Raw genomic sequence first — 13,552 nt, 5'->3', positions numbered from 1 at the left:
ACTTAAAGGGGGAGACCTTAGGGGGGAGATCTTAAGGGGGAGATCTTAAGGGGGAGACCTTAAGGGGGAGACTTTAATAAGGGGGAGACCTTAGGGGGGAGATCTTAGGGGGAGACTTTAAGGGGGAGAAGGGGGAGATCTTAGGGGGGAGATCTTAAGGGGGAGATCTTAGGTGGGAGATCTTAAAGGGGAGATCCTAGGGGGAGACTTTAAGGGGGAGACCTTAAGGGGGAGACCTTCCCATCCTCCAGTCTCTCTAAACTCTTTTGTTTAGCCTCTGAAAGCTGGCCGATGCCGAGGCCATCGAGCCCCGAGTTGTTGGATCAATATAAGTGTCTGCTGTCACCTCGACTGGGCCCTTTAAGGCCCTTTAAGGCCGCACAATGGACGGTTCACTAAACAACACTTTCTGCTGTGTGTTCTTTCTGAGGGAATGAACTACTACTGGGTAGATGTGTCTCTTCCCCGGCCAGCTCCCTCCAGGACGGCCATGTTTGCTCAGGACCTGAAGTCATTTGGATAAGTAACTATTAGCTGTGGGTTGTTTTCCTTTGTCCCTCCTCTCACAGCTAGGCTCGACACTCGGCCCTTTGTTCCTGTCTCCTGTAATTTAGTTAGGATGACATCATCCAGCTATGATGACATCTGATATCAGGGTCTGTCACAATAAACTGTACAAAGACAATCCCATGTTGATATCTAGTTTGGCCTAATTAATTAAACTCTGGTGTGCGGGTTTATTTTGAGCACCAAAACAAAGCAACACAACAGAGTAAAACCAGAGGAATTCAAGTACTTTTCCCCATATTGTGAATTTGACATTGTTTGCGATAATTGTATTAAATGTGGGTGTTGCTTTTACATTAATTGCATTCATTGTACATTTATTTAATAACAACATTATGTTAATGTCGCTGCTCTCTAATTATCTCTAATAATAATTAGACTATTGAGAGGAGACATGCTTAGTACATTATTTTAAAGAACTCTCATCAGATCCGAGAGAGTTCATGTCATTTCCAAGTTTTGTTTTGAAGCAAGGGAGCCTCAATAGTTTGAAAGCAGTGTGAACAGAACTGCAGCTACAAATGATTTCCAACGAAAAAGACCAGTCGACATGGAGACTATATTACAATTAGTGATGCAAGGAGAATTGAAGGCATTCAACCCTAAACTGAATGTTGAACTAGTCAACTTAAAAAAAAAATCGTCTCAAATGTAGGCTAAGCTGTGCGACGAAACATTTAAAAATAAATACACACAATTACTTTAGGAAACTGTATTGGGTATAGGGCTTACCTCAAAGCTGTCATTAATTTCATAAAAAAAAAAAAAACGTGTGATGTGATTCAAAGTGTTTCAAAAGCTCAGACCACTACACATCCAGGATCAGCTGAAATGCATTTTTTTTTTTCATCTTTCAACAATTAGTATAATGATGTGCAGGTGTTGGTGGTGAAACAGTAACTTCGCAATACAGTATTGAGCGTATATGTTCCAGCCCGGGGCAGATTAGGACGTGGGAGTGTCGCTTTAGGCAGCGACTTGTTGCGTCCCGACTCCCTCTCCCTCTCCCTCTCCTCTCATACTGGTCACAAGGGACTTCTCCTAACTGCCATGGCGCTCTCTGGAATATAGATGATCAACATAATGGCTGATGGAAACCTAAAACATTATCTGATCATCTTACAGAAAGTGAATTTAGGCCGCAATTGAAACTTTGGGTTGTGCGTAAAAGAGTTAGAAGCCGGGTGCTGCCATGCGTAATCTGTCCTAATGCGCCCCGTAGAGAGAGGTCTGCGATGCGCTGAGGAGCTGGTTACTGTCGGTGCTTTCATAACCTAACTTATAACTTATACATCATGACAGATATGTTCATAACACTGGTACTGTTGTTCGGGACGCTTGGGAAACTAGCAGGTAAGTTTGTACATGCATGCATAGTTATAGTTATAGCGCACCTTGCAGCCTATATAGTCCGTTATGTGATAGGTTTATTGGAAACGTGTTATAATGAATATTAATAGTATTAATGTCTCCGAAGTGTTTCAGCCATTTCAGTTGCTCAGTTGATGTGTGTCCTGCTTTGAGAGATGTTTGAATGAGGCTCAGCTTTATCTCAACATCACTTTACAAACAGTCACCAGAGATGAAACTAAACTGCTACCGTTTGTTTGTAATTGAGTTGCAAAAAACTAAAGGCTTTATCTATGATATGTAGCTAATAGTGTCTGATTAGTTCTTTGTTTTCTCTGCTTCCACAGAAGATTAACACAATTGTGTTATATTGCTTTTTCATATTAGATTAAGAACATGAAAATGATAATGCTGATTTTCAAAACTTGAACATAATGTGTTTTATAATTAAGTAACAGTGATGAAAGTAGTGATGAAAGTCTTTTGAAGAAGAGAGCATAATTTAAATTCCATCTTGTGTGGATTTTTCAAAACAATAATTTCAACTGTTGTGGGAAGTGAAGTCTCAGGCCTTCCTCTCAGGAAGCAGCTCTGTCAGAAACAATAGAAAGTTTCCCTGCGAGCCTTTAGTCTGTCTGCTGCCAAGACCCTCTGATCTCACTGCTGGGGGATGACCTCCGAGGAGCTGCCTGGCTGATTACATTGTCTGAATATGCTAATCACAACACATTACAGTAAACCTTAAGACTTGTATCATCTTTGAATGAATGTAATCTCATACAAACATTATTAGAAGAAGATATCATATAGCTTTCCCATGCTTGGGGGGTTAGGCTGGGTTAGCCTATTAGTTAGTTAGTTAGTTTTTATTTGACAATCATGAAATGTACATAACAAGGTATTATCAATGCCATGTATCATACATTTACATGGGCTGTCGAGGAATGAGCACACAATAAAATCCTAGGATTTATTTCCCTTGGCTCTTAAGCACTTAGAGACAAACATATCTCTATATAACGCTACACAGATTCAATGGTATTGATTGAACACCAAAACTGACACAGTCAAACATTCCTTGGTTACATGATCACACTATTCTTTTGTGTGTTTTTTTGTATATATGTTACGGTACATGTGAGAAAACTAGGGTTAGGGTTAGGTGCTAGGGTGACTTGGTACATGCTGGCATGTCTAACCCTAACCTTAACCCTACCCCTAACCTTAACCCTAACCTTAACCGTAGCACCTAACTCTAACCCTAGTTTTCCCACATGTACCATAACATATAGACAGCCACAAACATAATCCTCAGCTCACACCAGTACTGTATCATCCTCTCCAGACCCTCCAAACCCTCGCCCGTGTGACTGGCATGTTTAGACACCGCGCCACGGCCAGGGCATTGTTAGCAGGCCAATAATAGCAGCGGGTACGCCGCCCCAGACCCACTGCCCAGGTGACGGACTTCCTCGTAGCCCCTCTTGATTGTGTTTACGCTCTGCTACCTTTGTTCTGCTACAGGGGGAGAAACACAGGCCCCTTGCGACTCGCTCAAGATCCTGTCCCATACAGGAAGTGGATGAATTCCCCCCCCCCCCAACCCCCCCTCCCCCCCTTCCCAGACACTTGGTCATCCAATAAACATGGGAAAATATCAAACAATGGGAATTCCAACAACAACGCTACGTTGGCTAAGAATATACAGTAGCAGCCTAACATTGTTTGTTGGTTGTGTAGCAGTTGGGAGTTTTTGCTTGTTTTGGTGTTGTGCGTCCTTTAGCTAGGCCCTACATCTTCTTGCGTGTGTGAGCTTGAGGGTGCCGGTCGACCCTGCTGCACTGGAGGGCCAATCTCTGGGTGTGGTGCCTCTCAACTGTAAAGAGCCCAGTATTACTGTTAAGTATACCCTTCGACTTGCACTTTAAAGAGAGGAGACCACACGTCTTCTCAGAAGTAAGGCTAGACTGGGGAGCTGGTTTGAGCTGGTTTGAGGTGAACTCTCCTCATGGTGCACATGTGTGCCTCTCTGGCATCGGAGGCATCTGTGATCTGTCATTAGCCGCGGGAGTCACACAGCGCTACATTGTTGTCGTGCTTCAAACACGTGCTTCAAATGTGTGTTTTTGAAGGTTGTAGGTAGTTAGTTATTAGGTAGGAGAGAAGAGAGCTCCCAAAAGAGTTGCCTCATATAACGTGCGTCAGTCTGTATTCCCTCAGCATCTGATTAAATTATGCGCTGTGAGGATGTGATGTAAATTACGCTGCTGTGAGGATGTGATTTCACGTTTGATCTGTGGAGAATATCAACAGCAGGGATAGGGTGTGAGTGTGTGTGATTAACCATTCAGGGCCTTGAGAATATTGACGCACTGTGTAATGATGACACTCTGTTACACACGACCATATTTACTACGATCGTGGCGAACCACAAAATACACCCTAGTCGTGACATAGTCTTAACCCTTGTCACTGCTTCAGAGAATGACCAGATGTGTTTGTGTCACGTTCTAATGCTCTGGTCCTCATGTCGGGATCCGATGTAATGATCAGACTTTTCTTTCCAAAGATGTGAACACATTTCTGCGTTGTTGAAAATCAACGACACACATCTCTGGTCAACTAACACAGCTTGTTTTGTGAGCCTGCTAACAATGTAAAGTAGTGTTCTAGTTAACTAGGTAGCAGTGGGGATTACTCAAACCTTTGTGTTGTTGCAGTATTCTGGCTTGACTAGCGACTAGTTTGTGTTGTGATTCTCAACAACGTTGAAACGTAGTTCTGTGTTTCAAAAAGAAAAGTCTGAACATCATGCAGACCAAATGATCAGACTGTGTCACATATGACTCCATTGCTTTAATCAAAGTATAATAACATCGTCACAGCGTTAAACCCTCGTCCCAGCTTCAGCCAATCAACAGACGCGTTTCTCCCGCGTCTGGATGTGACAGTTGATCGTTTGTCGTTGCTTCCCTCCCCCAGGTGCCAGACTGCGGGCGGAGGAGGCCACGCCCCCCCGCATCGTCCACCACCCCTCTGACGTGGTGGTGCGGGTGGGCAGCCCCGCCACCCTGTCCTGCCGGGCCGAGGGGAACCCGGAACCTTCCATCTCGTGGCTGCACAACGGCCAGCCCCTGGAGGCCACATCGGACCGGGCCGCCGAGAGCCAATCACGGCCCATCGTCCTGTCAGAGGGCAGCCTGTTCTTCCTCAGCGTGGTGGTGCCGGGGAGGCGGGGTCAGTCTCACGAGGGCGCGTACGCGTGCGTGGCGAGGAACACCGCCGGCAAGGCGACCAGCCGCAACGCCTCGCTCTACATAGCAGGTGAGGGGGGTTGTGGGGGAAATGGTAAATGGACTGACTTATATAGCGCCTTATTCCAAAGCGTTTTATAACGGCCTCTCATTCACCCATTCACACACACATTCACACACCAATGGCGGCAAGCTACCATGCAAGGTGCCGACCCGCTCACTGGGAGAAATGTGGGGTTCAGTGTCTTGCCCAAGGACACCTCGATATGTGGCCAGCCGGGGCTCGAACCGCCGATCTGCCAACCTTGCGATCATTAGACCCCGGCTCTACCTCCTGCAAGACAGGCCCCCCCTGTGGGGGAAATGTGTGAAATCGGAAAGGACAGCTTGATTGAGACAAACCTTCGTCTTTTAGTATTGTGACGTGTCGTATTATAGTTTTTTGCTTTTGTCCCAGAACCCCCAGCGCCTGATTCACTTAACTGACTTACTCATTCAGATCCTCGATAAGCGGAACCAGGAATGCTTGTGTCTGAGGTGAACTAAAGGCCCTGCGTACGGCGTACTCTCAGGAGCTCGCTATAGTCACAAGGCACCTACTATAATTCTCTAAGGCCACATTTTCTCATCCGTTTTGCCCTCACGCACACACACATTGTCACACACACATCCTCCATGGTAGCTGATCTTTAGTGAGATATAAACCTGATATATGATGTCATCAGGTCAACAGGAAAGAACTCAAATTCCACAGATCCTGCCAGAGATAGAGAGAAGGGGTTGGGGTGCGTGTGTGTGTGGGTGTGTGTGTGTGGAGGGGGAGGGGGCGGGGGGGGTCCAGTGTCAATGTTTGCCCCCCTTTCCACAGACAAACACTTTGCGGCCTGCCCCCCCCCTGCCTTTGTTTGCACCCAGAACAGAACAGGGTCAACCTGAGACCACTGAAGTCCTGAGCTGGACAGGAGAACAAACCTTCATTGAATTGTTAAGAGGACTTAGCCAGTACTCAGGACTTACCCTGGTCATAGCTAACGCTAATTAATTAACTCACTGAGGGGTAAGATAATGTAGAAGCTCAGCAAGTTGCTACTTTGATAAAAAAAATCTGTGAAAATGGAAAAAGGATGGAAAATGAAAATGTTAGATTTTTTTTATTGAACAAAAAACAACACAAACACATTACATCACTTGGCAATACATAAAAATCAATACATACCCACATATATCACAACGTATTGGACCGAGTACATCAAGTTGGAAATCAAAACAAGGAAAGGGTAAAACACATAAGAAATTGAGTATCAAAAGCAGTATGTCACCAGTACAGCACAGGGTTTGGGGCGCTTCTCAGATACATTCCATATACCTCCCTTAATTTTTGTATCCATTGTGCCATTGTAGGTGGTTGTGATTTCATCCAGTAATTTTCCTTGCAGTCATCAGGAGTATATGCAACAGATCTAGTGTTATGATGTTTAAATCCAGAGGAAAAGCCTCTTGTGTTTGTCCTTGTGGAGGGAAGGGGAGGAGACTCCTCAGCCCAGTGAGAGGTTTCATAGTAACAGTGAGAGGTTTCATAGTAACCATGACGCTGAAACCAATTTAGCCGACAATTGTGAATGAATGAATGATGAATGGTCTTTATTGTCATTGATATAGTACAGGTACCAAACAACGAAATTTGGGAGGGGGGGCTCCCCTGGTGCTAGGAAAAAAAAATAAAAACAAGAAGGGAAAAGAGCTGGTTTACATAAATAAAGGCTATGTACACTATCCACTATACTATACTATACAAATAAAACACTGTGCTGTACTCTATGCTATGCTATACCTACTGTATTCTAACATTTCCTATCTCTGAACCTTATGTACCCGAGGGTTGTCATATTGCACATAGTGTTATTGCACATTCATTTAAAGTGTCGCAGTTTGCAGGTTTGAAATGTTCACAGTTGTGTTTCAGTGTTGCACTTGATTTCAATCTAGTAGCTGCCATCAAATTGTCTAGATTGTCCAGGGTCTTTGCTGTGTTCAGGGCCTGAATGGCCCTGGGGTAGAAGCTGAGCTTCAGTCTGTTTGTCCTTGCGAACATGGTCCTGAACCGCCTGTCCGAGGGCAGCCGAGCAAAGTGTTCGTACCCAGGGTGGGATGGGTCTCTGGAGATCTTGGAGGCCTTCCTGAGGCAGCGTGTGTTGTACAGCTCTTCCAGAGAGGGGAGGGGGGCGCCGGTGATCTTCTGGGCCGATCTCACGACTCTCTGTAGCGCATTCCTCTCTGCGGCTGTGCAGCTGGAGAACCAGATGCAGATGCAGTAGGTGAGGATGCTCTCCACTGCGCAGCGGTAGAAGGTCACCAGCATCTCCTGTCCGATGTGGTCTTTCCTGAGGACTGTCAGGAAGTAGAGCCGCTGTTGTGCCAATTGTGGGCTAGATCCAGCCCAAAACATCCGGGAAGCACACAGAGTAGCCTTGAGAGCTGATGGTTCTCAAACCTAACAGCCCTTAGGGGGCAGGAGCCTATCTCCTGTTTCCGTAGCGTGAGGCGCATAGCGTGAGGCATCCCCTGGCCATGACGCTGGTATGTCGCAGGGTCTTACCCCCCCAATCCAACGCTTAATGCTGAGTGCCAAGCAGGGAGGCATCGGGTTCCATTTTAATAGTCTTTGGTATGACTCAGCCTGGGATCGAACTCACAACCTCCCATCTCAGGGCGGACACTCTAACCACAAGGCCACTGAGCTGGTTACAAGAAGCACGTATATCATATAGCACAGACACCGTCAAAGCCAGCTCACTGAAGGGCTTGTGGATGTTGCGGACGCAACTAAATCGGGGTCAAGGTTTGTTCCAGACGTATCCGGGTCTCTAGCTGACAAGAGCCAGGACATCCTGGGGAAGATGGACCCCGCCGTCAGGCCTGCTGTTGGTCTGGTGCCACGGATGGTGAGGGAATGAAGGGGAAAGGCTAGAGGGGTCAAGGGTCGTGAGAGGAGGGCAGACTGGTGAAAGGAAAGGCGGCTATCCTTAGAATCACAATCAGAATAATTGTTATTGCCAAGTATATTCACGCAGGAAATTGACTTGTTGGTGGTTGGTGCATGAGTCGTAAAGACACAGACAACAATATACAAAAAAACAACAACAATGACAGACAGAAACCATGACAGGAATGGGCAGTAGGGAGATTTAAAGACTGTAAATTAGAGTATCCTAAGGATGGACCAAAAGCTGAGAGGGCATGATGGTTATGGAAAGATAGGAAATACCTGCTACCCGCCGAATCTCACACTGACCACTGGATTGAGCTGCATTTCAAGACACTGCTGAGAAACCTTTCTGCAGGAAAGGAGTAGGAACACGTAGAGATAGATCAGATAGATCAGATAGATCAGATAGAAAGGAGTAGGAACACCTCGCTGATAGACACACACACACCTCGCTGACAGCACAGAGCAGCACGTTGCCATGCAGTAGTGTGTCCAAGCAAGACAGGACTGCTTTATGTAAAACGTATAAACGGCTAACGGGTTTCTCTGTGTGGATACATACTGTATCTGCCAACAATGTCAACATGAATACAATTTACAGTTTTGCGTATTTATTACAATTCATTCACTGCCCTTACTGTGACTAGTCTCTGGCGTTTAGGTGATAATGATTAATAATAATAATAATAATAATAATAATAATAATAACTTGGAGCGCCTTTCATAAAACCCAAGGACACTTTACAATTCTAAAGGAAATGGTCAGACAGACAAAACAGAAAACAAAACAAAACAAAACAGAAACAGTGACTAGGGGCCAAAGGCCTTGGTGAACAGATGGGTTTTGAGGGCTGATTTGAAGGAGTCAAATATCCGCCCTCACAGTTGAACTCCAGATACATGAATAAATCCCAATATTTACCATGTAAGTAGTAATGAATGAATGAATGAATGAATGAATGAATGAATTGTCATTGCTACAGTACAGGTACCAAACAACGAAATTTAGGAGGGGTGGCTCCCCTGGTGCTAGGAAAGAAAAAAAAAGAAAAAAAACAAGAAGGGAAAGGAGCTGGTTTACATAAATAAAGGCTATGTACACTATCCACTATACTATACTGTACAGATAGACGACTAGGGTTGTCATATTGCACATAGTGTTATTGCACATTCATTTAAAGTGTCGCAGTTTGCAGGCTTGAAATGTACACATTTGTGCCTCAGCACTACACCTGATGTTTTCAATCCAGCAGCTGCCATCAATCCGTCCAGACTGTCCAATAAATATATAATAATGTATATATAAAAATATATAAATAATGTTTATTTATATATCACATTTTACAACGACAAGAACAGCTGTCCAAAGTGCTTAACAGAAAACACTAGTAAAAGAGAAACAACAGATACAAATACACTAAAAACAAGGTGCAATACAGAATACAAGTGCAGAGTACAAAGTACAAAAAGTGCAGTGTCGTGAGGCAGGCTCACCTCAGGTCAAAGGCCAGGGAGAAGAGGTGTGTTTTAGCTAATTTTTTAAAAGCCTCCACGCTCTGGGCGGATCTGACGTGGAGGGGGAGGCTGTTCCAGAGCCTAGGGGCCTTAGAGAAGCTCCACTGTCCACTGTATACTTACCACGTCTGGCCATGGATGCTGTTGAGCTGTGATCTTCTTTGAGACGAATTGTGAATTGAGCGATTCTAATGGACAGAGAATGGGTTACTGCACGGTAGCTCAATGTCACACATACTGAAGTTATTGTGTTAGAGGGAAGTTCTCGGCATACAGTGTGAGATAATTGTATTATTGTGTAACAGAATGATGTGTGCATAATGTGATTATACAGCTGTAATCAAGCTGAGCAATTTGTTCTCCCAGAAAGAGTGACAGTGATGGAGGAAACTCATCATGGACTAAATCTGTTTTAATCTTCCTCCTTTTATAGTTCTCTCCATTTGATTTGATTAGGTTTATTATGATCCACATTAGCTGATGCAAAGCTACACTTTCTGGGGTCCACACAGAACATATCGGCCTACAAGAAATCATCACAGAAACTTAACAAAGAAGAATAGCATCCACATACATAACATCACAACATTTAAAACAAAGGAAACATTAAAACATCAGTATACATAACAACAAATAACAACAAAATACAAAATAAAAGTCAGCAATGCTCACAGCCTCAGTTCTGGGTGAGCATCACAAAACACCTAACAAAATGAACCACCCACACACAACAATAAATAACAGACCTATAATTAAAATAATCACTGAGGTTATGGTGTCTTTTTTATGTGAGTTTAGTGGAAAAACAAGTGGACATTTTCATTCTTGATAGTAAGTTACCATAGTCTACTGCTCTGCTCTCCCATGGAAACTTACAGGTACAGTGAAATGGACAGACCAGGCAGACATAGGCACAATATTACATTCTAAGTAAAAGTAAGTAAGTAAAACTTTATTTATATAGCGCCTTTCATACATGAAATGCAACTCAAAGCGCTTCTACAATACATATATGTTAAAAATAGGCAGACGTAGGCACTATATTACATTCTACAGTTCATATATATTAAACATAGGTAGACATAGGCACTATATTACATTCTAAAATACATATATGTTAAACATCCCTTGCAGGGGAGTGTGTTGGCGACTCATACAGCATATCAGTGATATTTCACGGATTATATTAACTCAGGTCCTCAGGTTGGTGAGGCTGCATATATAATATATTAATTATGCCCCGAAACCGTGGAATTCGTTACCTCAGGAAATCAGGGAAGCCAGCTCAGTAAACATCTTTAAGCGCCAGTTAAAAACCTATCTATTCAATTAAGCTTTTAATTAGCGTTTCATCTAGCGAGGAGAAAGGGATGGAGTGCAGGGGGGGGTGCCGTACGAACAGCCAGGCTGTATCACTAGTAGATCTAGACTTAAAGCGTTAAAATATGGAACTAATTAAAGCATTTAGCAAGCTATAACAACAACACTGGCAAAGACTAGGAATGTAAGAGCCATAATGCTCTTAAAGCTCTTAACGTTTATATAAACCCCCAAATTACCCCAATGGCACGGGTCTGTAATGGGTAACAATCTAGCCCACAATGTGGGACAGTGGTTCATAATGTGGGGCGGCTGTGTCTCAGGAGGTAGAGGCTGTGTCTCAGGAGGTAGAGGCTGTGTCTCAGGAGGTAGAGGCTGTGTCTCAGGAGGTAGAGGTTGTGTCTCAAGAGGTAGAGGCTGTGTCTCAGGAGGTAGAGGCTGTGTCTCAGGAGGGAGAGGCTGTGTCTCAGGAGGTAGAGGCTGTGTCTCAGGAGGGAGAGGCTGTGGCTCAGGAGGGAGAGGCTGTGTCTCAGGAGGTAGAGGTTGTGTCTCAGGAGGTAGAGGCTGTGTCTCAGGAGGTAGAGGCTGTGTCTCAGGAGGTAGAGGCTGTGGCTCAGGAGGTAGAGGCTGTGTCTCAGGAGGTAGAGGCTGTGTCTCAGGAGGTAGAGGCTGTGTCTCAGGAGGTAGAGACTGTGTCTCAGGAGGTAGAGGCTGTGTCTCAGGAGGTAGAGGCTGTGTCTCAGGAGGTAGAGGCTGTGTCTCAGGAGGTAGAGGCTGTGTCTCAGGAGGTAGAGGCTGGTGGAGGTAGAGGCTGGTGGAGGTAGAGGCTGTGTCTCAGGAGGTAGAGGCTGTGTCTCAGGAGGTAGAGTCTGGTGGAGGTAGAGGCTGTGTCTCAGGAGGTAGAGGCTGTGTCTCAGGAGGTAGAGGCTGTGTCTCAGGAAGTAGAGGCTGGTGGAGGTAGAGGCTGTGTCTCAGGAGGTAGAGGCTGTGGCTCAGGAGGTAGAGGCTGTGTCTCAGGAGGTAGAGGCTGTGTCTCAGGAGGTAGAGGCTGTGTCTCAGGAGGTAGAGGCTGTGTCTCAGGAGGTAGAGGCTGTGTCTCAGGAGGTAGAGGCTGTGTCTCAGGAGGTAGAGGCTGTGTCTCAGGAGGTAGAGGCTGTGTCTCAGGAGGTAGAGTCTGTGCCTCAGGAGGTAGAGGCTGTGTCTCAGGAGGTAGAGGCTGTGTCTCAGGAGGTAGAGGCTGTGTCTCAGGAGGTAGAGGCTGTGTCTAAGGAGGTAGAGCTGGCGTCTAATGATCGCAAGGTTGGCAGATCGGTGGTTCGAGCCCCGGCTGGCCCCATGTCGAAGTGTCCTTGGGCAAGACACTGAACCCCAAATTGCTCCTGATGAGCAGGCCGGCGCCTTGCCTGGTAGCTTGCCGCCATCGGTGTGTGAATGTGTGTGTGAATGGGTGAATGAGAGGCCGTTGTAAAGCGCTTTGGAATAAGGAGCTATATAAGTCAGTCTGTTTACCATTATAATAAAATGTTGCAGAGCACCCAGGACAAAAGTCGGTTGAGGACAAACGTCAGTTAGCTCTGACAACACTGGGTCGCTGCCTCCTGGTCCATTCGTATTTTATTCATCAGCAGCCTGAGGACATACTGTATCTGTTTTCTTTGAAAACAACAAATCAAAGTCCATTTTTATAAATCACCCAATATACACTGAAGAAAAATATAAATGCTTTTGTTTTTGCTCCAATTGAACAAAAACTACTTGATGAGATAGAAGTGGTAGAGCGTTGTATTGATCGATGTCATGATATATTGATCAAAAAAACTAAAAGTACGAGACAAGGACTATCCTCTAGCCAAACAGAATAAGCCAGGCCTACCAGACACACTACAGAGACATTACAGAAGAGGATTTCTCAACCCCGTTTAAAAGATTTGACAGCAAACTATTGGCGTGCATGGATGAACAACTGAAAAGCTTGATCAACTCCCCAGGATGATATAAACTATGTGCAAAGGTAGTATTTTCAAACAGCAGTAGTGCAAAGGGTAATTCAGTGTTCATTGACCAGGAGTGTGTGCAAACAAGGGGGTGGAGGGGTTGTTCAACAGAGTGTGTATGTGTGTGTGTGTGTGTGTGTGTGTGTGTGTGTGTGTGTGTGTGTGTGTGTGTGTGGAGGTGGGGGGGTCCTCAGAGATGTGGACACCCAGACACTTGAAGCTTGAGACACGCTCCACCTCCATCTCATCTCCATCTCATCCCTAGTTTTCCTGAAGTCCACAATGATCTCCTTGGTCTTACTCGTGTTGAGGGCCAGGTTGTTGTCAGCCCAACCCACCACCACCAGTTGCTGGACCTCCTCCCTGTAGGCCGACTCGTCATTGTTACTTCAGGCCTTCCTTAGACTTAAGGATGGCTCTGTATAGGAGCTGGTTGTTTGCCACGTCAGGGCTGTGATTTCATGATTTTTGATGAATCAGTACATGCAGTCAGGGCCGCGGGAAGGGGGGTGCTGAGGGTGCTGCAGCACCCCCTAGCGGCAGGCAGAAGGAGCTCCTCCTGCCTG

General features: G+C 45.3%; 1 protein-coding gene across 1 annotated transcript in view; it reads left to right on the top strand.

Annotated features, from left to right (window-relative positions):
• Positions 1-1,646: 1,646 nt before the first annotated feature.
• robo4 (roundabout, axon guidance receptor, homolog 4) overlaps positions 1,647-13,552 on the top strand; it is a 29,600-nt gene continuing 17,694 nt past the window's right edge. The window contains exons 1-2 of the mRNA XM_080529781.1: positions 1,647-1,920; positions 4,900-5,241. Coding sequence (XP_080385907.1) covers positions 1,863-1,920; positions 4,900-5,241 — 400 coding nt within the window. The 5' untranslated portion in view covers positions 1,647-1,862. The remainder of the gene's footprint in view (positions 1,921-4,899; positions 5,242-13,552) is intronic.

This window comes from Nansenia antarctica (assembly GCF_963989245.1).
Source record: "Nansenia antarctica genome assembly, chromosome: 4".
NCBI classification, from domain to species: domain Eukaryota; kingdom Metazoa; phylum Chordata; class Actinopteri; order Argentiniformes; family Microstomatidae; genus Nansenia; species Nansenia antarctica.
The sequence above is the reverse complement of the archived record's forward strand: the minus strand, read 5'-3'. Positions and strand labels throughout refer to the sequence as shown.